The 23,859-nt window shown below is 41.9% G+C and overlaps 1 protein-coding gene across 8 annotated transcripts in view; it reads right to left on the bottom strand.

Annotated features, from left to right (window-relative positions):
* Positions 1 to 23,859, bottom strand: part of LOC108930477 (ras-related protein Rap-1A-like) — a 32,842-nt gene continuing 8,983 nt past the window's right edge. For 3 of the 8 annotated variants that reach the window (XM_018745734.1, XM_018745738.1, XM_018745740.1), the window contains exons 2-8: positions 11,669 to 11,757; positions 10,803 to 10,871; positions 10,648 to 10,704; positions 10,348 to 10,488; positions 7,006 to 7,149; positions 6,557 to 6,654; positions 1 to 445 (exon numbers count right to left, since the gene is read on the bottom strand). In XM_018745734.1, the coding sequence (XP_018601250.1) occupies positions 6,565 to 6,654; positions 7,006 to 7,149; positions 10,348 to 10,488; positions 10,648 to 10,704; positions 10,803 to 10,871; positions 11,669 to 11,725 (558 nt within the window). In that variant the 5' untranslated portion in view covers positions 11,726 to 11,757 and the 3' untranslated portion in view covers positions 1 to 445; positions 6,557 to 6,564. Of the gene's footprint in view, positions 446 to 869; positions 906 to 1,069; positions 1,105 to 6,556; positions 6,655 to 7,005; positions 7,150 to 10,347; positions 10,489 to 10,647; positions 10,705 to 10,802; positions 10,872 to 11,668; positions 11,758 to 12,256; positions 12,301 to 23,859 lie in introns of those variants that run through there. The other 5 variants (XM_018745735.1, XM_018745736.2, XM_018745741.1 and 2 more) reach the window with 4 other exon arrangements.

The raw sequence follows: 23,859 nt of genomic DNA, 5'->3' as shown, positions 1-23,859 counted from the left end.
TTCAAATATTTAAAAAAATTACGAGTAAAACAGCATTAGGTTATGATATTATCCACAGATGCAAAGAAAACATTTACGAAGTAAATTTTGTACAGTTAAACCAATCTGTCCATTCTCCTTGAAGGGTTAACTTATTACACAACTGAACTCCACTTATCCGTGGTTTTCTAATAAACTATCGCTGATAAATTTCATTTGTTCAAGCAAAACAAAATACACAAAAAGATGACACAGATTTGAAAGCCCAGAATTGAAGGTGGTTTTCAGTCAAACATATACTGTAATTAGAAACAACAACAGCAGCAGCAGTAATGCTGATAATCTCTGATATGTTCATTCCTCTCTGGTTTCCATCTTGCTGACAAACTGGTGTGGTATTTATCACTTCTTGACCATTTTTTTTCTCCAGTAGAACAGAAGAGCAATAATTCTTCATTACAGCATCCTAGAGGAAGAGAGAGGCCATAACGACAGGAATCATTGCTCCGGTCACAGAAAACACATGTACAATACATACTGTATATCTTATGGAGCAAATTTACATTTCTTCATTTAGCAGACGCTTTTGTCCAAAGCGACATACATCTCAGCAAAAGTACAATTTATGCATTACACTGAGAGGAGACATAGCTGCAGACATGAAAGTCTCAAGCAAACCTAGTTTGTTCCCTACCACTTGCTGCACTGAGGTTCATCATTCAAGTAGGTGCATAAGACACAGGATAGACAAATCCCGATACCCACACAAACTTTTTTTTTTAATGAAATATTATAAGATACACAAATGAGCAGTACAATACCAGAGTAATGGCTGAATAAAGGTTGTATCTGGGGATGCTTCTGGAGTTACGATGCGTGAACAGTTACACCATAGATGAGCTGGAGAGATCTTGGGTGAAGTAGATCTGGAAAAGGTAGGTTTTCAGACGCTTCTTGAAAACAGACAAGAGTTTCCGCAGTTCTGAGCGACAGGGGAAGGTCATTCCACCACAACAGATCCAGAACCGAGAACCTCTGAGCTTTGCCTTTCGTGCGCGGGACCACCAAGCGAGCAGAAGTAGATGAGCGAAGGGGCCTGGCTGGGGTGTACCGGTTGATCAAGTCCTGTAAATAGTCGGGAGCAGTTCTATTGATGCATTTGTACACAGTAACAAGGGTTTTGAATTTGATACGGGCAGCTATAGGAAGCCAGTGCAGAGAGATGAGTAGAGGAGATACACAGGAGTGCTTCGGCAAATCAACTCGTGCAGCAGCATTCTGTAGAAGCTGCAGAGGTTTGATGGCATTAGCAGGAAGGCCACACAGAAAAGAGTGGCAGTAGTCCAGACGGGAAATCACCATGGCCTGGACAAGTAGTTGGGCGGAGTCAGTAGTGAGGTAGGGACGGATCCTACGAATATTATGCAGGATGTATCTGCAGGACCGGGTTGTGGCTTCAATATGTTGAGAGAATGACAGACTCGCATCAATCGTTACTCCCAGACTCTTAGCAAAGGAGCTAGGCGAAATGAGTGAGTTGTCTGGTTTGATCAAGAGGTCATGACAGGAGGACAGGCCAGCTGGGAGGTAAAGAATCTCTGTTTTGGAGAGGTTGAGTTGAAGGTGGTGATCATACATCCATGAAGAGATGTCCGACAGGCAGGCAGCAATGCATGCGGAGATGTCTGACGCACCAGGTGGAAAGGAGAAGAAGAGCTGGGTATCATCAGCATAGCAGTGGTATATGAATCCATGAGAGGCTATGACCAGACTGAGGGAGGAGGTGTAGATGGAGAAAAAAAAGAGGACCCAATACCGAGCCTTGCGAAACACCGGTTGAGAGAGGCAGAGGAGAACAAGAGCTCCTCAAGACCACTTGATAGGATCTGTCAGAGAGCTAGGACTCAAACCATCTTAGTGCCGCACCTTTGATCCCAAGCTGGTTAAGAGAGGAGAGTAGAATCCGGTGATTTACAGTGTCAAATGCTGCAGACAGATCGAGGAGGATGAGGACCAAGGAGAGGGAGGCAGCTCTAGCAGCTTGGAAAGCATCAGATACCGCCAGAAGGGCGGTCTCAGTGGAGTGACCAACTTTGAAACCAGACTGATAACCATCAAGGAGATGGTTCTAGGTGAGGAAATTGGACAGTTGATCACAGGCTCCCCCACTCAAAGGGTTTTGGACAGGAAGGAGAGGAGAAAGAGACAGGTCTGTAATTTTCAACCAGATTGGGGTGCAGGGAGGATTTTTTAAACAGAGGTAAAATTAAAGCGGTTTTGAAGGCAGCTAGGAAACAGCTAGAGGAGAGTGAGGAGTTGACTGGTAAACACAAAGATAAACAATGTATTTCTGCTACCATTACTAATGATGAATTTATGTCATTTTTCAATAATAAATTAGTGAATATCCGCAAATCCATAGTGCCTTCTAGTTCGGTTTTAGCAAACATCAGTGCTTCTGACGATATTAGTTGTCCACACTCTCTCAGTAACTTCGATGTAATAACTGTAGAAGAAATTACCGTGCCAATTCGCTCTATGAAAAGTACTACCTGTCCTTTAGACCCAATCCCCACTAAATTACTGAAAGTTGCAGTTTCCGTGCTTGCAGAAACTATTGTTAATATTATTAATATGTCGTTACTAAATGGCTGTTCCAAAAGTCCTTAAAATCGCCGTTATTAGACCCCTACTAAAGAAATCGGATCTGGACTGTAATAACCCATGTAATTATAGACCCATCTCAAATTTACAGTTTTCATCCAAAATTCTAGAGAAAATCATAGTGTCCCAAATTGTAAAATATCTTATCACCATAATATATTTGAAAAATTTCTGTCTGGTTTCCGCACTGGTCACAGCACTGAAACGGCACTTACACATGTTGTTAATGATATTCTCATTTCTTCTGATGCTGGTCAGATCTCTATTCTTATGTTACTTGACTTGAGTGCTGCATTTGATACTGTTGACCATAGTATCTTACTGAGTAGACTTGGAAACCTGGTTGGACTAAGAGGTACTGTTCTGAAGTGGTTTGACTCGTAATTTAGCTAACCGTGAACAATTTGTATTGAAAGCCGACGACAGCACCCCGTCCATCTCTACTACGGTTCAGTATGGTGTGCTGCAGGGCTCCGTGTTGGGTCCATTACTTTTATCACTTTATATGTTACCACTGGGTGATATTCGCAAGCACAATATTAATTTCCATTGGTATGCTGATGACACACAGCTTTATGCATCGCTCAAGCCTGATAATCCATCACGTGGTGTCGTTAACTAATTGTTTTACCAGTATAAAATTATGGATGAATAATTTTTTTTTTTTTTTTTTTATCTCTAAATGCCAGTAAAACAGAGGTACCTGTGGTGGGTGGAGATGCTAAAACTCTCAACACAATCACGTCAATCTTTACAACAAATGGTATTACCGTCAAGTGTACCGATTGTGTCAAGGATTTGGGTGTCCTGCTGGATGGAAAGCTGTCATTTGTATCGCATGTAAATGCTTTGACTAAGTCGTGCTTCCTTCAATTAAGAAGCATAGCTAAAATGCGGCGATTCCTTTGTAGACGAGATTCTGAGAAACTGGTTCATGCTTTTGTTTCCTGCAGACTGGATTACTGTAATGCTTTATTGTCGGGTTGTCCATACCAGACTGTATCCAGGCTACAGTTGGTACAAAATGCTGCTGCGAGAATTGTTACTAGAACTAGGAAGTACAACCATATAACACCGGTACTTAAATCCTTGCATTGGCTTCCGGTCTCTTATAGAGTTGATTATAAAATCCTGCTTTTGACCTATAAGGCAATACATGGCATTGCTCCGACTTACCTTTGTGAGATCATTATTCTTTATATCCCAAGACGATATCTCCGTTCATTAGATGCAGGTTACCTTAAAGTACCTGTGATCAATAAGACCTCAGTAGGAGGCTGCACCTTTAGTTATAGAGCACCTAAACTGTGGAACAGTCTACCAGTTACTGTCAGAAATGCCCCGTCTATTTCTGTTTTCAAATCCCGACTTAAGACATATGTTCACTCGGGCATTCCACCTCGTAATGTAATTCAACCTGCCTTGGTTATTTATTTTATCACCTTTACAAAAATGCATTTTAAATTTAAGTAAATTACTAACTCTGTCCTATCTTCTCGTTGAGCACTACCTCGCTACGTAAGACCTGAGGAGGCTGACCAGTGGTGACAGACGAATCCCATGCTGACAGAGGATGATGTCCATCTGCCGTGACGATCGAAACGTTTCATGCCGAGTCAGGGATCCAAGATGCCATTCACCAACATTATAATTACTTGTTAAACACTAGCTTACAAATTATTTTTTAGAATGCCCAGGAGGTGTGGGCTACCACTGGCCCGTGGACCCCCAGAGGTTTTTTCTCCCTCAACTTACAGTTGGGAGTTTTTGTTCCTTTCCCCGGTGGCCAGTAGATATACTTATAGCTCTATAATAAGTTCTTCATTATGGTAGCCATTATTTGACTCTTCTTTGTATCTGTTTTTCTTGCTTTATGCCTGTGTTAAAGCACTCTGTGTCATTGCATGAGAAGGGCGCTCTATAAAAAATAATAATAATAATTTTTTATTGACAGAAGAGATGAAGGAGGAGAGTTGCGGGGAAATGTTCTGAAGGAGTGAATTTAGACATTGTTTGCATAGGAAGGAAAAGCTGCATATTTGTCTCAGTGTCTTGTCCCCCAAACAAGTTCCTGGCTTTCAAACCTGAGCAGTGCTGGGCAGTAATAAATTGAATTGAATAATATTTTGTGTGAATTTCCACAAGCCTTTGTTCTTCATGACATGATACTAAGGTACAGTGACTGACAATGCAAAATCAGCACACAGGTACCCAGATGGACTTAACACAGAGAGAGGGGCACTATTTCACTTTCATTATGTGTACTGGGTGTTTGTGTGTGGCATAAATCCAGCATCTGTCAAACATTTTAAACAAGGTGGTAAAAGATGTTGAAAAGGCAGTTCCAGGGGTTTATAGCCTCTGACTTACATTTACATTCATTCATTTAGCAACTTACAATGTTAATCTAACTACAAGGACTTACACATTTGAACAGCTAGGTTATTTTTACTGGAGCAATTTAGGGAAACTACCTTGCTCCAGGGTACTACAGCTGGTGAGATTCAAACCTGCAACCTTTGGGTCTAAAGGAAGTAGCTCTAACCACTACACTAGCAGCTGACTCATTACAGGAATTATTACATTATTAATTGCGTCATTAGGTAGCATTCCTCTGTTCTAGACATGGCTTCGAATTAAATTTTCACATTGTTTAAAATATGTGACAGGTTATTTGGTATTTTTTGGGGGGTTAAGCTTTTGCAGCTCAGAAACAAATTTTGCCCCGTTTGAATGAATGATTTCAGAAGAATTCATGCCAACAGCGCATAGCTCATACAATGTACACTTCCTACAGTGCTGACATCTCATCGGGTCATACTGAAAAAACAAACATAACCACTATTCTATAGCTGGGAACAAAGTCAGTGAGATGAGTGATCTATTTGTAGACTAACAGCAATTCTGTCTCCTGTTCGGACCATCTGAAGAGCCTTATCAGAGCAGGGATTGTAGTCACACAGGTACACTGCAGCCATTTTACAGCCACTCTGGCAATTTGCATGCACATTGCAACCCCCTGTGAGCCCTTTTTCCTAACATAGGCTGTGCTGGTACTGAGACGACCAAAGTCCAACTTCTGTTCAACATACCCCACCCCCACCAATACTGCCCTTGGCAGTACTCCTTTCACTAGGCTGTAAAGGCAGATGCTGGAAGCTGAGAGCCTTAATCTGATTACCAACAGCCTAGTGCCCTATACCGGCTGGAGGTAGAATGAGAACAGAAAGCTGTAGACTAACTTGTCCTGTGTCTGGGCAACACAGAAACTGTCTGCATCCTAAGATCACAGGCGAAGGCAGGTTATGCACAGGTGTGTCTCAAAAACCTACATGAGTTAAGACTTTTCCTACTGGAGCATCAGGCAGCATAGTGGCAAAAAACAAAGATCCTTAACTTGAAGGCTACATGTTCAGCCCCACACACCATTATTGCATTTACCTTGAATTGCCATAGTGAAAATACCCATCAAATTAATGGGGCAAATACATATCACTTTTGTTTCAAAAAAGGGGCAGCTGAGCAACAAACAGAGCAATTCCCCCAAGGACATGCCTCACAGATGAAAGCTTTTTGTAGGATTTAACAAGCAACATTACAACAAAAGAAGAAACACCACTAAACAATGGAGGGAACAGAAGGCATCAGGCAGCGCAGCTAGCAGAGGGCACAGTTTCTCCACTTCCTGTTCAAAGATGGACAGCCTATAGAATCAACTCCACATTGTATTGCTCCAAACCATAAAGTAAAAACTGCAAAAAATGAGACTGGACCATAAGCATATAAAATATTTTGCATTTAAAGAAAAAGTAATTTCATATTACCAAATAAAATTAATAAAAATAAACTTCAGGCAGCTATTTTAATTTTCATTCTGTAAGAAGCATGTTTCATTTCATCTTTGCTCACATACCTGGAAAATTAGAGCAGTATACAGTTAGATTTCTTTTTTGCCTTCTTCTTTTCCACTGGTGTTTTCCTGTTTATCTGTCTAACCAGGTCATAGAAGATCTGTGACAAAACAGTACCTGCAGTGAGTTGTTTCACTACAAAACCAAGGCTGTTTGCAGAATTACATTTTGTGTGGGTGAAATTCCTACTCTCCAGCTGAGCAACCTCCTGAACTCAGACATTCCCTAAAACAGGGTTTCTACGCTACAATTTCAGATCTGTCTTTCAAACAGCTGTTGGACAATATGACATCCTGAGATCTCATGGATCTTATAGGGTATGATGTAGAAATCATGGTAAAGAAATTGTGCATTCAGTACATCTCAAGAGCTTGATTCAGACAATATACATCACACTGCTGAACTGCATATGTTGTAGGGAATCAGCCTTAAAACACTCGGGAGAACTTACCTCAAGAACGTTGATCTTTGATTTTGCCGAGGACTCTAGAAAGGCACAGTGGTTCCACTGTCGGGCCAGATTCTGGCCCTGTTCCTTGCCCACAACTCGTTCCTCTTCCAGGTCACACTTGTTGCCCACCAGTATCATGGGTACCTTCAATGGCCCCCCATGACAATAGACAGAGACAAAAAATGTGGCATTGACATTAATGACGGACTTGGTTAGAGATTAAACCAAGCTGGTTAGAGCTCAACTCTGGTAAAGGCACTGTCAGTTATCCTAACACGAGAGTGCAGGACAGAGTCCTTAACCAGTCCGAGATGGATCAAAGCGGGCAACAACAAACTGGACAGGAAGTTACAAAGCCCACATCACTGCTGACAATAAGAGAACGTTTGAACTGCACAAACTACTGACAGCAGATCACAAAGCCTAAAGCCATCCCTCAGTTCCCAGCCAAGATTCACCCAACTGATCTTGAGTGTTTCTGCACGCTAGTGACACATCAGTCCCAGGTGCTGGCAAGGGCAGGACTGAGGCTCTGTCACCATTCTGAAGACAAGTAAAAAGCCAAGAGATGAATGCACTGAGTGTGAGGAATCACCCTACTTTTACCCCTTTGCAAGGAAGGTACTGTGTTAACAGACCTGGCATTACCAATAATCAAATTGAGAATGGTTCTGTTAGATTGTTTTCTGTAATCCTCAACCCCCCATTCCATTTTCTCAAAGCAAGCGCCAAGAAATAGTTTAACGGGACTAGAGAGGAGGAACCAAATAAGTGCAGTAAAAGTGCATGGGAAAGCAGGCAGTATACATGAAAAGCAAGACCTGAGTAAGAAAGCACAAAGCAGGGTGGGCATGAGATAAGAGGCTGGAGAGTCTGGCAGCCACAGTCAGACAGGGGAGTGCCAAAGAAGGGGTTAGACGGAAGGAGAACGAGGGACATATGAGAAGGAACAAAAGTGGCAAAGAATGCATGTGGGGTGATGGAAGCAAACACATGTAAAGGAGCTATACAGTGTGAGGCCATGCAGAGCATAAGAGGTTTAAAACATAACTTGGAAACATCCTCCAGGACACACAACAGAGGATCAGGAGGAGACATCTCTAACTCTTGGTGCCCGGGACAGGTTTTGGGGCTATGGGCCCTATGAGAACACCAATTTCTACCAACTAACACAACTATCCAAACTGCATTAGAATCAGGCTCAACCTGCTGAAACAGCCTCTGGACCTAGTAACGAAGTAACACTGCAGTACGTTCATACAAACACAAGGAGGAACATTTAGCAGGGGACCTCTTGAGATGACCGTGACCGAGGAGGCGACACACACTCAGCAGGCCGGGCACAGCTATAAACCCCTTCCTGTCTATTTACCCAGGGTTCCATCCAAGTCCTTTACTCGCACTGAGTGCAGCTGCTATGCTAAGGTGTTACTGAGCAGATTTGGGGTACGTACCTCACTGGGATGATTCCCATACTGTGGGAGAGTAAAGACCCCTGTCAGAGTCTGACTGTCCCACACCAGGCACCCCCACTACCCACAGAACATTTTTTTGTGCCACAGTTAATGGAGTGTGATGTTGTCCTTCACAGGGTTCCTTTACCATGGACACTTCATGCTCTTCTGAGCCAGCAGGCCTTCCAGATCACCAAGGCCTGTCGACCCAAAGTGCCCAAAGTTTCAGAGAGGAGGACAGTGATAGTGACAATCGGGGTGCCAGCAAAACCACCTTGTGTGGGCCCAGGGGTGGGGGCATAAAATGTAATTTTCTTAAAGTTTTTATTCTCAAACAAGTCAATTACCATACAGTAAGTGGAGACAAGAGGAAAAGAACGACCATCAGCAGAAAGGGTAAATCTCTCATATTCCTGGTGCAACCTTTAACATGTAGCCCACCCTGTGGTGCCCCCACGTTCGTCGTTCGTACACTGTGTGGGGCAGAAGAGATGTTCTTTCAAGGGGTCCAAAAACATCCTCCCAAAAAAAAGGCACCACCCTTACAAAGGGCAAGCGAGAGTGGAAACCCCTTTTGGTCACCAGCAAACTGTTCGTCCCCCTCCATTTCCCATCCATCACGACCCACACGATTTCTCTCAGATTAAGTACTCAAAGGCACACAGATAAAGTTGGGTTTTTTTTTTTTTTTTTTTTTGTGTTTGTTTTTCTTTAAACTGAACTTTCAGCACGACTGGCTCGTCTCACTTCAGCAATGCCATGAAATGCATCTGAAAACTGGTTTTGATTTTTTGACATAGAACCAACTTCCAACATAAACCAAACACACCCGTCATTTTGATCAGCTGTTTAACTGTAAGTCACTGACTTCTGTCGGTCCAACGAACACATAGACAACATGCACTAAACGCAGGGATCTTAAATAGCCATCTTTTCTGATGTATAGTATTACTCTTCCTGGCATATCAAGGTGTATCTACACTGATATGAGTGACACTGAATGAAGTGTAGCTCAGTGTTTAAGCCCACACTGAGCACCAGTTTGGACTCCCATGTGGTGGAATGAGCTCCCTCTCTCACTCAAAACCGCTGAAGCCCAGTCAACACCCTGCCCTATGAAGGCTGTTTGTCTGACCTGCTGCTTTTATTAGTTTTATTCGTTCAGGGTGTGATGGAAGGAGAGGAGTCAATGTGAACCATCTTGAGGGCTCATGTGACAAATTATTTACCCCCAAAGACATACTGACAGAGGAAAAAGGCAAGAAGACCCACGTCATGTGCTGGTGTGAATTTACACATCCTACTCATGTCTTGGAGCAGAGGTGGGAAGTTACACACTGACACACAAGGACTCACTGGCTCCTGTGGAGCAGGTCATGCTACCGGCATCCTGGGCACATTTTCTTGTGTGGAATAGGGACGCAAGTGTTTCGGAAAAGCAGGTTACACAGTCAGATTTGAGTGGCGCAGACATCAGCTAGACACACAAGGGACAAAGTCCACAAGCAGCAGGCAGTGCTCTTCAAAAACTGCCCCATGAGTCATACAGCCAGATACCTGCAGAGACTACATTTATATTTTAAAAAATACATCAGAAAAATTTATTTTGTTGGTGAGAATAAGTCAGAGGCTTGTGTTTGGTTTAAAGGCCACCACACTTAACCATTAACATCGTGGTAGAGGAACTGCAGCAGGGACACAAATCTTCAAGAAGCAAGTCTTCTCCAACATGGCACACAAATGTAGCATTGAATGAAACAATTTCACACTTCCTGCTGATAAACTTCCAAAACGGAGGGGAGCAGAGGCACAAACCAAATGGAAGTCAGACTGTTAAAGAGGAGGGGTGAGGCTGCACAAGAGATGTGAACACTTCAAAAGTACTCACATCTTCTGTGTCCTTCACTCGCAGAATCTGTTCCCTCAAGTCCTGCAGGTCATTGAATGTGGACTGAGCTGTGATGGAGTAGACCAGAGCGAAGCCTTGGCCATTCTTCATGTACAGGTCCCTCATTGCCGTGAACTGCTCCTATGGGATGGGGAGAAAGACCGTGAGAGAGTACGGCTGCTGCTTCTGTCTCCTTGTGACTTGAATATGACTAGATGGTGTGCCCCAGCACAGCACTCGTTTCGTTTCCCCATGCTGTTCTCGCACCGTCTTCTTACTGTGATCGCTCCGCCTACTTACTGTGCCCGCTGTGTCCAGGATTTCAAGCATGCATTGCTGTCCGTCCACCTCCACTTGCTGTGGTAAGCAGAGGGCAAGAGATGGGCAAAGAGTTAGAAGAAAGGAAAAACAGAAACTGTGCCTTCGCCTGCCTTTGATTTCTCAGACAGACGTACCTTTCTGTAGGAGTCTTCTATCGTGGGGTCATATTTTTCTACAAAAATGCCCTGAACAAACTGCACTGTCTGTAAAAAGAGAGGGAAAAAATTAAGAGTAGCACCAAACTGACTTGAGGCCTGCTGCTCTGCCACTTTTGCTCCACGAAACCACACCGCACGACCACAAGCCAATCTACACAGTGCGGCTGTGAGAATTAAAAGGCTTCCTTGGCTGACCTGTTACACAAGACTTGAAATGAAGCCCTGACCCGCTGGGTCGCAAGACATGCGCTGCACCGCCATGCATGGCACCACAGCTGAAATGAAAGCTATTGAGCAGGAAACGTACACCGAGGCACGATACCGCAACGTTGCTGAGAGATCAAACTCAGAACAAATTAAGAGTCAGCTGCAGAAAGGAGAGACTCGTCACAGAGTAGAGAGTCAGTGAGAGAAAATACCCAGGCACAATGGTAGGAGAACAGGGAAATCAGGCAAACTCCACAGACCATCTGCTGTTGGCTCAAAATAACACTCCATGTGCCCCCGGCCTGCGCCGTTGTTTAGGCACGTTACTCTATCATGCTGCCCACATCAGGGTGAAGAGGAGCACAGCTACAGTGAGGACACAAGGTATTTTGGACATGGACAGGTGGGACTTTGGGGGAATGGGGTTACAGATAGATGTGGGCCTTGGAAACTAGGTGGGAAATTAACTGTTTGAAATAATAAATCAACAGTTTTTAAAATAAAAAGAGGATGCAGCTTCACCCATTAGCTCTAAATTCACCAGCTTTTGCTGCTGACAGTGTTAATTCTCCACCCTCCACGGGACACGCAGCGCACAACCTGTCCACTACACATCACCTGCAGAAAACACTCACCAGAGCCGACTTGCCCACCCCTCCTGAGCCGAGCACCACTAGCTTGTATTCACGCATGGCAGTGTCACGTCACCAAACCGTGCAGCAACCTGTATATTTAAAAAAAAAAAAAAAAAAAAAAAAAAAAAAAAAAAAAAAAAAAAAAAGGAGGGTGGAGAAAGGGGTCATCATTACTTGAACCTGCTGTTCTGCAAATTAAACTGCAGGGTTCTCCTCCAGACTCAGACCCCAAGGTAGGAACCCAGGGGTGAAGATGCCCAGAAAATAGGCCCAAAAACAAAAGCCACATGCAGATTTACACCTATTAAGCACAGCTGGGCTAGAAGCGGTCACTGCGTGGGTCGCCTACTGCAATGACGCAGCCATATCTCAGCGTCACCGCAGTGCAGTGCGTTGCCCTTCGCCCCCTGCTGCCATCTTCCAAATACAATCTTAAGGCTGTTACCTTATGGCCACAGGAGGGGACTAAAGTACTTTACAGAAGTTGTACCTTAGTTTCACATGTCATCTCAAGTTCATCTTCAGAAACAAGCTCAAGACCCAGACAAAGACAAGTTTTCAGCTTTAAGACCTTGAGTATTGTGCTACCTGCCACTTTCCATGACCTGCGCAGTCCATCCTGCAACATGTACCTGCAAACGACAAGTATGCTAAACACAGATGTGCAAATGACAACAGCAATTGCATGACACACACAATGATCAACACTGCTTCAGATGGCCAGTGGGCTCCACTCAAAATCCTTTTCCTTTAATTGCTTGTCATCTAATCATCTTTTCCAGGTTCATGTCCCTTCAAGTACATGGTATATGAGAGGAACAGACTGCCACAGAAAGATGACCAGATACAGAGGACTTTATTCTTTTAATTTCTTTAATCTGAACGATGAATTGAATCATCAAAAACAAAAAATGTGAATATATTTAAAAAACTAAGCAATTGTAAACTAATGTAATCATCAGCAGATGAAAACAAAAGTACAAATGTGCTGTACTAACCTTACAAACACAAATTTATTTAAAGAACATAAATACAGCAAACAAGCTATCAACCAAACATGAGAGCTTCACTGCTTTTCTGAATTAATAACAGTGGATGATTTTAGTGCCAGAGGTTTTGAGTCAAGAACACAAACATATCACATGTACATGTTGTACAAAGCATGACAGACAGCTTGCGGCATGCAGAGGCTGGGAAAGAGAGGGATGGCGAGTTGTGATTTTACTCCACCTGTGGGTAAAAATCAGCCCCATTTTACCCCATCTTCCCAAACAGCGACAGACCACTTCGGGAGTTCCAAACAGACAGACCCAAGAGACTGAGGAAACGCAAACCTCAGACCCTGAGTTCGACGCCCCGCACCAAGCGCACAACACGGCACAAACAACAGGAGAGCACTCCTACCTTGTTCTCAGCTCCCCTTCACAAATGGTCCACACGTGTAAATAAAGAAAAATTCTTCACATACCAAACGTGTCCTTCGTGTTTGTGCCACACAGCTACACTACTTCATACCCAGAGTGTACTTATAACTTATTTCAACTGTCAACTCATTTCCATCATGTCTCAGAAGATCTTTAATAGAATGCAATCAGACAGCTACAACTGATGCTGCTAAATTATGTTTTAAGGTGGCATAAAAGCAACATTACTAAAATCAATTTCCTGTACTGATATTCAAGTTTTAAAAAGCCTGTGTCTCACTGAATGACACAGGATTCAAGTGGAGCCCCAAATTTAAAATAGTTGGACTGCAGAATTTCCTCATACAGTAAAACATATACAAAAAACTTTAACCTTTAGAACAATATTTAAAAATCAGAGAAATATTTCAAATTAGAGACAATCTGATAATATGCAAACTGGACATGTCTTAATTATGAAGCACTTAGTCACCATATGGGCGTGCAGTCGGGTATACTGGATACCAGGACAGGTGACTGGGACTTGGAGCTATGAATAATACAAGGATTATAATCCCTCCATGTAAGATGCCTCTTCTAAACTGAATGTAAGAAAGCAATACACAGAAACAATGTCTGCCTGTCAAGCCTATGTGATGACAGAGAGATGGATTATCTTGTCAGTTGTAGCCATAAGAGCCTTACAGATGGGAGCCCTCTTTACATTTCCGAGCTGTGAAGGGGGGCAGCCTCTCTAAAAGGGAACACAGTCCATGGTCTGCACAGTTTGTTACTGCGTTGGATATTATAGTGTCAGCACATTTCCTGGCTGCCTCAAAAACACAGTTTTTCTTCAGGACCACAGAGCACATCAAGAGCCAATATGACTTTGACACTTCTTTAAAGAGCAGCAGACAACTATCCGTCATATGTTGGCACAACGGGGGGGCTGGTGGTGTGTATTGAATATTGTGAAAACTCAGGGATAAGTGTTAATAGGCCACTCTTAATACTACCATGGGTTAGAGTTTGGTTGGCCAGGCAATATGTGCAGAAAGTGTAGAAGAGTTGTTGCTGCATGTGGTTCAGTAAAGAAAGAGAAAACATTATCCATCGTGTCTTATCTTTATTCGTGTTCGAGTGTAGTTTATATACCCGTAAACACAACAGTTGGGAGGGGCACTGCACTGCTGTCCATGACAGTGGCAGGAGGCTGCCTGTATATACATAGTGATATTTGCTTTATTTTTGAGGACAGCTTGCCTTTTTTTAAGAAGGGAAAAGACATTGAAAAAAGAAAAAAAAAAAAAAAAAAAAAAGTGGAGAATCTCTCCGGCCATCTCCATTCAGTCGTAATAACCTTCCATGAGCAAAGCACATCTTTTTTCAATCACCAACAGCAGCCTGATGTTATTACTGACCCATCCCAATGCACAGCCCCTGCCAAACCACTTTCCAAGTACTCCGTTCCGAGGAAATGTGATGGACGAGTGGAAAAAACTCCACGCTCATCGCTCCTCTCATGCTCACGCATGCACTCGGCCATATATGGCCATCTCCTCACCACCTGCCTTTAGCATTAGACCATAACTCTGGTCCTGAACACTTTCTCTCCATCAGGGTCCCCAGGCTAATAAGGAGAGGGGTAAGACCGCACAGTGTTCTCATAAACACGGATTGCTGGAACCCATACAGTCTTGTGGCTGATTAGTCTCTCGTACGGTACTCGTACAGCAAGGCAGCTCTGAAACCATGACATCACCAGCAAATTAGACTTTTTTGGAAAGAGGCCTCTGTCTCCATGTAAGGACACAAAAAACTGGGATTGAAACTGAGGGGACAGCTAAAAGGATGGTTTAGCACCATGAATCTGGACATGACTGTTATGGGCTTTGTGTACACAGCACAGACCGCAAAAAGGTTCAAAATGAGAAGCATTTCCAAATACAAAAAAAGAGGAACTTTTCTCCCCACTTTGGTATAGTAGGAGTCAAACTTCATGGTCAGCAAGAAACAACGGCTCACAGCAACATTTTTTTATTTTTGTTTATTCATGTCCACAAATCTGGACCTCTGGGAGTCTTCACCAAAAATGACACGTGAAAGTCTCTTTCCTGCGACTTCATATTTTCATCTCCACCCGCTACCTTGGTAGCTGAACTAGAGCTGCTCTGCTCCTCCCTCCAAGAAAACACAGAAATGGCAATCAAAGGGTTGCACTCCAAGCACAGGGAGCACAAGAGACAGAAAGGGTGAGGAAATTAAAGACTCTGATGTCTTCAAATGTTGTGTGAGATTTTTTTGCAATACTGATGCCAGCAAAAGATTACTCATATTATTACTTTATGTTTTATGAATTGCATTGGGCCACAGCAGCAGAGAGAGAAACTGTACGCTGAAAAATTCCACATCCAAAGAACAACAGGTTGCAATATTTCAGAGGTGTGATCATGTAGCACTAATACGTCCCACAAGAACCTGTCCAAACATTTCACGATTCCTCAAACTGTCATGCTGATCAAACGTTAATATTTCAAGTAGAGAAAAAAAAAACTAAAACGTCAGTCTTCCACACATTTACAGAGGGAACTGAGTATAGACCTTAGCATTAAAATGCATTTCTTTACCCAATAAGTGACATATTTATATTAACAGTTATACAGTAATTAAATACTGGATTCCCTAAAGGTAGCAGCTTAACTCAAGTTTAAAACAGCACACCAATGAGCAGTGCAAATTTTACCAATGTAAAATGGCAGCCACTATGCAGTGGTAGTACTTTTCTTTAAAACTTATATGAGGAAGAGATACAGGAAAAAGTACAGATCCTTGCCTCGTAGGTACTGATTCTACAAGGACACAAGTATTCTGCAGTACATACCTAGCGTCTGTCAGTGCTGCCATCGCATCATCAATAATGTTCCAGAACAAAAGCCCTAATTAAGGACATTGATGGAGACAGACTATGTCTGTCGCCATGATTCATCTAACTTGCTGCTTTGATGAGCAGAAACCTGGGAAAACGAACCGTTTCCAGCTACATAAACAAGCTTGTAGAGATGAACACCCAATGGACATAGCGCGAGATTTGAGCTACAGAACAATGCTCCTCTCAAGGCGTCACAACAGGCCGTTCTTGGTATGTATGGAGATCCCTTAAAATGAGGGTTGGGAAAAAATTGCAAATATATATAATAATGCATAGTTTAAATTAGTTTCAAAAATAGACAGTGTAATGTAAATAGTGCACATTTTGACTGCAGAAAGCAGTAACAACAGTTTATGCTTCCCCACTAGTGCATAAAGTGTGTTACAGCTGACCAAAGACATAAAGCAGCCAATCGGCATAAAATTTGTGGTTTTTGGTTGCATGCAGTTTGTATCATTTTAGTCTGTTGTGCCCTTATATTCCAATACTGCATAGTTTGAACATGGCCAGTGTGCTCCCAAAACAACCATTCATCGTTTGGTACAATACATGTGGACAGAAGAAGGTAACAGCATGAGACGCCCTCCTGCCCCCAAAGTTCTAACCCATTGTTGACCCCATACCAAAACCGCTGGTTCCCATTTGCGCTAAGTCAAATAAAACTCCCAGAATTATAAAACACCTAGATTCAAAAGAACTAACAGGAAGAATGTGACCACTTTTACACTAACAGCATCTAAACTTGGTTTTCAAGGAAAGGAAAAGCAGAGCACAATCTGACACTTCCAGAACCGCAACCGTTCAGTCACCCATGGTTAAGCCTGTGAACCTTGATAAAACTGTTAAGATAAAGAAACCTCAGATAAATCTTAATGTCTCCAAATGAATACTGGGAAACTGACCCACCAAATAAATGTTAAAGTTAGGCTAAGATTAATGGTGGACAGAACTAAATGTAACAAAGTCTACTTCATCAGTAGGCTTTTTAAACCCAAAGGAATCAGCCCCAAATCTTAACTATTTGGTAGTTCATATAACCATGCTATTAAACAAATGTTATGTGCTTTTAATAAAAAAAAAAAAAAAAAGAGAGGAAAAAAAAAGTCTTTGAGAAAGTGTAGAGTTCAAAGTGCTTTTCTTAGATGAACAGAAGAAAGTTGCACACATGGGTGTCAGGAGAAAGACTAATGTCAAAGATGTGACAGGTCACAGGAAAGACTAACACGTCTAACCAGTAGCTAACAGCAACCAAAGAAAACTGAAAGAAAAAAAAATACACGAACAGCACCACAGATATTATTCGGCACTGTATTTGTTTTTCCATGAATTACCATACATTCATACATAAGGATTTCACATTTTAAACCAAAAACCCCACCCTACAAAGAAACAAATTTCTAATACAGACCTCAGAATGATCCATCAATTGGTTTATTTAATCTTTTCCTGCCCCAGAAGAACACAGATGTATTTCTGAGACAGCTGTGCTAGAATAAAAATATGCTAACTCCAACCCACCAATCCTCCATTCAGCAAAAAGCCTTCTCTAAGTGTAACTTTCCATAATAAGGTGAGTCACACCATTTCTTTGTGGCCGGTCTCAGATCGCTTCCTTTAAGAGTTTCAGAAAAACCTACAAAACCATGGTCATTCTATGATCATTATCCTCAATACACTAGGCTTTTCAGCAATTAGAGCCACAGAGAATGAAGCAGAAACCATAGTATCAGAAGACAACAAACATAGAAAGAACGTGCAAAGGCAGCAAACAAACCTGAATCCCAATTTGAACTAAGAATAATAACCAGTTACCCACTGAGTCGCCATGTAGTCCTGGAGTACATAACCCGCCATAAATAGGTACAGTTTCAAGGTTCATTCAGACAAAGGTGGCAAGCAAATAAAGTGGGGCATGAAACAGTTGCTCTCCACATTCAGGAAGATCTTCCCATGTGACACAAACAAGAATTACAAACCTCCTGAAAACTCCAGAGTAAAGATTTCAAAGATCATAAGCTTGCCTTATGTATGTGCAGTCAATTGCACTCGCACATTCGGTGCTCTGCAGACATCATCCACAGCTGCTTCTGGAAAGCTACACAGCACAGACAAGCTGGCATTTGGCTTCCAGTGCAACCCTGTCTGCGAAGCACACACACCTTTCCCAGGTTAAATGAGAGCAGAACACGTTCGAACATTCGCAAGCGGAATGTTTAATAATGCACTCAAGATAGATGTACAGTGCTTTTAGAATTACAGCTCAGTACACTTATCCACTGAAGATGAAAGTTCACTGACTTTACAGGGAGGCTTATGACAAGAGACAGCCAGGGGAAGACTGGGGCACACTCAGGTTGCTCCTGGACCAGGGCTCAGACATTGTTCTAGCAAGATAATCATGCCTCCCCAGCAAGGGGGGGGGGACTTTCCAAAAAAATACTGCATGGCACAGGCACGGTGGGGGGGGTGGGGGCTTTAAGGCTATGCTACCTACCAACAGCCACAATTTTCTTGCCAAAAAACAGCTTTCCTTACAATCGCTGTGCCATCAACTGTATATCAAGGTATAAACACTGCTGGACAAGATGAAAATGCAATTGCCAACCAAATTACTACTTCAGTAAAAGACATAGTCCAAAGCTGGGTGAGAATTAGCCAAAAAAAAAAAAAAAAAAAAAAATCCACCAATACTGACAAAGACACACAGTGTATTCAAGAATTAAAGAAGTGCACTGCAGTAATTGTGATTCTCAGTACAGAGAGTGGTCAAAGAGAATAGAAAACCTACTATGGAGATGATACGGTCTCCCGTCCACTAGTAGTATGGACAGTTCCACAGATTTTGTGACTCCACTGAATGATGTTTCTATATGGGGCCCCACACACCCTGGAAGCTGAAACCTGACATCCCAGCCAAGAACACACACACACACACACACACACACACACACACACACACACACACACACACACACACACACACACAATGTGTCCAGTACACAGTTGACACCAGTCTACCCTTAGCTCCAGAAACAAACCCAGAACTCATGCAGGTGTGGAATATAGAGAATGTGTCACTCTAGGGGCTGGATATATATAAAAGAAACATCTTCCATTTTTTTCTCCATTGTACAGCCAGAGAAAAATGCAAGTGGGGGGGGGACCTAAATCAGATTCACAGGTCCAAAGTGGCAAAAGATGCATCCTTCAAAAGCGCTGCAGTTCCATCAGCTCCCATGTATGCCCAACAGTAACAATGCCCTCAGACAATCCTTTTTTCAAGTTACACATGCATAATGACCTACAGTCTTCTGCTGCTTTGCCAAACATGTATTTGGAGGCACCAAGAATGAATTGTCCAAGCCCTGAATATGTTTGTTGATCAGGAAAGTGTTAGAAAGGCCAGAAGGACTGAAACAGTATAACAGTGTAAACTTTTGTTTTTGTCCTCTGTTTCATTTCACAAGATCATGTCCTTTCAAATCATCCCCTTTGAATTCCAAGGGGGGGGGGGGGGGGGGGGGGGGGGGTAGATGTCAGTTCCAGTCAGTAAAAAAATAAAAGAGGGCAGCTGGTAGCATTGCAGTTAGAGGTGCTGCCTCTGGACCAAAAGGTTGCAGGTTCAAGTCCCACATCCAGCTGCAGGACCCTTGAGGTACTTATCCTAAACCGCTCCACTTTATTAAAAAAAGGTACCCAGCTACATAAATGTAAATAACTAAGTAGTGAAGGTGGTGCAGTGGGTTTGACCAGGGTCTGGGGTTCGAGTCTCACTTGGGGTGCCTTGCAATGGACTAGTGTCCTGTCCTGGGTGTGTCCCCTCCCCCTCCAGCCTTACGCCTTGGGTTGCCAGGTTAGGCTCCAGGCTCCCCACGACCCTGTATGGAACAAGCAGTTTCAGATAATGTGTATGAACTGTAAGTAGCTTAACACTGTCAGTCTCTTTGAAGGAAAGCATCAGGTAAATGACGAAATGTTCAATGCATTTAATACAGTATTTATAAAGTATGAGCTGCTTTTACATCTATTCATTTAGCTGACACTTTTCTCGAAAGCGACTTGCCGTGTTAAGGTTACAATTATTTACCGATTTACACAGCTCGGTCATTTTTTTTTTTTTTTTTAAAAAAGCTCAATTTGCTTTATTCACTACAATACTTTTTCAATACTATTAAATTTAACCACATGTATATACAGTATTACTGCACTACTCTATGATGCAGCTTCAGATCACAAAGTATCTATATCTCAAGATTACCTTGATAACAGGTTTGTCAAACTGAACACAGCTCAAACATGTTCTTAACTACAACATGGCATTGAATGATGGATGACAATTAGAGTCCCTTTAGGGATGAGTGCTCATGAGGCTCGTGGAAAGGCAGCATCATAATGAGACTATGACCATCCTCTTCAATCCACTATGCTTTATTCTACTCTTCACCACACACTCGGCAAATTGGAGTTCATTTAGTCTTTAGCAGAGCTGAGCGCATAAGAATTTTACTTACTTTATAACAGAATAATTAAAACTACATTTTTAGTATTTGTAAACCTGGACTCTGCTTTTAGCCTAAGGAGGTGCTACTCCTAAATACTCTTATTGTGACTATAGAAAGAGTAGGTAGTTGTATTGAGCAATTTTTCACATTAATTATTTCTCTGTCTTTAACTTTACTATCAAAAGCATAGTAAAGTTTTTACCTGATGCAAGTTCCTGTTCTACTACAGCTAGCAGAAGAGACGTATCGTGTCATCTACTGCATTACACAAATTACATCACCAAGTTCTTTTTTTGATCTTTAAACATTTCTCTGAGTCAGTCATGAACAGGAAACTGCAGTAGAAAAATTTTATTTTGACAAGCTGACTACAGAAAACTTGTTCTAATCTCTTCAATTAATACCTTAAAATTAGCATCAGTTTAATTTCAAAAGTTAAGAAAAATCATTTGATCAAGGAAAATCTGCCATCTTAACGCTGACAGAGATATTGGAAATACCAGAATAAAGCCTCGTTTCCCTACAAAGGTCATGTCAATAGTAGTAGACAAAGATGTAAATGATCTAAAAATAATTACTTCAATAATGAGCTCAGCAAAAAAAAAAAAAAAAAATTGCTGGACTGAATAAATCTCTTCAGCCTAGCAGAAGTTATAGGTCCTTCTACAAAAAGGAAAAGAATGAGATGGAGAAAATGGTAACTGATCCTCACCTCAGTATCATTAAATGAAGAAACAACATTATCAGCACAAAACTGTTCCACACACCTCACTTCAAGCTCAGCACCCACACTGAATACCGAGAGGCTGAATCTAAAAAGCACAAACTAAAAAACAGTTACAATGTCAAGAAAAAAAGGGCATTTTTTTAGTCATTATACTTCCACATCAGTTTTTCTGTTTATGAAAGACAAACCTAAATTGAAAAACATAAAAATGTTAGAAATGGTTTTAATCCCGGACCCCCCTTCATGGAATAAATTAACCACATAGTGTCATAGCTTGTGACACAGGCATTTAGAGGGAACGGTCAGCACAATGGAACAAGAGCCATTTCTGAAGAATACGAGTGCTCCGTCTGGACCACATCCTGGAGCCTGGTTCTGCAATTCCCTCACAGACACAGCCTGGCAGCAATCCATGTGGGTAATAGCAGCAGTGTACTGTCACTGACTACCCACTGGAAAACTGATACCGAGAGCTCCATGTAAGTGGGCAAAGAGATGTATTCCTTTGAACCAGGGCATCTGTGAAACTTTCCTGTTGGATCATGCACTTCACAGCTATGTAAATGGGACACAAAGGGACCATGGTAAAGGTGCCAAAAAAGACATTACAATTTATATTTAGCCCTGCATTTTAGATGACAAGGTCCTCCCATGATTCCAACATTGTCCTCTTCTTCAAGGGCAATTAACATCCTAATACAAACTGCTAAATGGATAAATCCAAACACCTTCCGTGGTTCCAGTGCAAAGAATGTAGAGTTATTTTGACTTGCTTCAATACTTAAAGGCCTGAAACACTTCCATCTTAAAGAATGGATTCACAGCCTACTGCACAAAATACCAGACTGCCTTCGAAGCAGGACAGCAGCTGTTCTGAAAGAAAAGGAAAATCCTACTCCATTCCATTAGTGATTTCATTTATTCATATAGTACTTGAAATTTTATTTCACTATATATCCAAAACTTACATAAAACAGATTGAATAAACCTATGTATACACAATACAAAAGTTAATTTTAGTCCACAAACAATTAACCTTTGCAAACACTACAGGGTATAAAAGTTGTTGAGGCCTTGACTATTGTTGCTGCTGGGCTCCCGTCAGGTCCCATTAACTGCATGACTGGCCATATTATTAATATTCCCAACACCTCTATTTCACTAGGCTGCTGTAGTTTTGTGAGCAAAAGGAAAGTTGTGTTACAAATGCAGCACAGTTCCAATCAGCTGATTTTTGAAATGCCTTTGTTTCATCTCCAGTCAGTCTGAATAGGAAATCACACCAGTATTTAGAAGGTCAAAAAAGCCTAGGGAGAAAAACTTCAGAATTTAAATTCAGCTAACCAAAGATAGGTCAAACACAGGTCAAAAAGCATGCTTAGCACAAGATACATATGGGGGGAAAACAAAACTGATCAATCATTATTACCAACTCCTGCACTGTGCTAAATGACCTTAGAAACACATCCAGTTCAGCTCCTCTCCAAACACTCTCTACGCTATGGTCTGGAGCTTTTGACAGCAACAGTAGCATTAAATTATTTACAATTACCTGAGGTGAGGTGAAACATGTCATGACCTCTAGAACCTTCACTGAGGACCAACAAAGTAGGTGTGGTGGTCACACATCTGTCTTGGAAGACCAAAAATCTAGAGCCCATTAGACTATGAAGGGGGAGGATCTCATCCCAAAAAGGAAGACCAAGCTCCACCCACTCATCCAGGAAAATACATCACTATCTCCCAGTTCAGATGGATTAAACAATGTCCAAGCTCCCTTAAAATAACCACACATGCAATTAAAAAGGCATAAGTGCAAACTGTCAACGCATTCACTTGCTCAACAAGGCTAAAGATGTCTTACCTAATGTGCAAATTAAGCAATCAATCCATGTTGAAGGTCCCCGGCAATAATTCAAAGAATGGAAATGCACACGGTACACACAAAGAAAATGAAACTGAATGACAAAGAAACGCTGAGCTGAACTGAAAGTTTGGGGGATTTCCAACACATGGGACTAGGACCTGAATGCAAACTCAACGGACAGCCTCACTCCCTCCTGGGCCTGAAATAAGACCTCGTGTTCAAGTCCTCCCTAGCCAGTTTTGTCAGGAAGAATTTCATTTTTGAATTGAAAACTCAATAGCATTCTAGCTGGAATACCCCATGTGGTTCTCACCATAATCACTTTGCACAATATTGATCACACAGATGTGGTGGTCAGATGGGTAAATGGAGAGCAAAAATGTTCCTGTATAGGATCTGGCAACATCAAGCAAGACACAGAAAAAGCAAATGCTCACTAACTGTCAATGATTCACTTTACATATTTTTGATGGCAGTTATGTCACAGTTTGACTGATTTACACACACACACAAGTAAGACCAAGGACAATTTTTTTTAAGCCTGTACAGCCATATCAACATACAGTTCACATTGTATTAAAATGTCACAACCTTATGGTGAAATTTTTACCCATTTTCTCCTTACTAAAGGTAAGTAAAGAAATCTCAGTGATGTTGCAGTGAGACATGCTAATCTTCAAAAGGGCCAGAAAATCTTATCACCACTAACAAGAAAGGAATAGGCATTTCAGAAGTGGTTGGAAAATGTTGACTGAGACTGTCT

Source organism: Scleropages formosus, chromosome 22, assembly GCF_900964775.1.
Source record: "Scleropages formosus chromosome 22, fSclFor1.1, whole genome shotgun sequence".
Lineage (NCBI taxonomy): Eukaryota > Metazoa > Chordata > Actinopteri > Osteoglossiformes > Osteoglossidae > Scleropages > Scleropages formosus.
The sequence above is the reverse complement of the archived record's forward strand: the minus strand, read 5'-3'. Positions and strand labels throughout refer to the sequence as shown.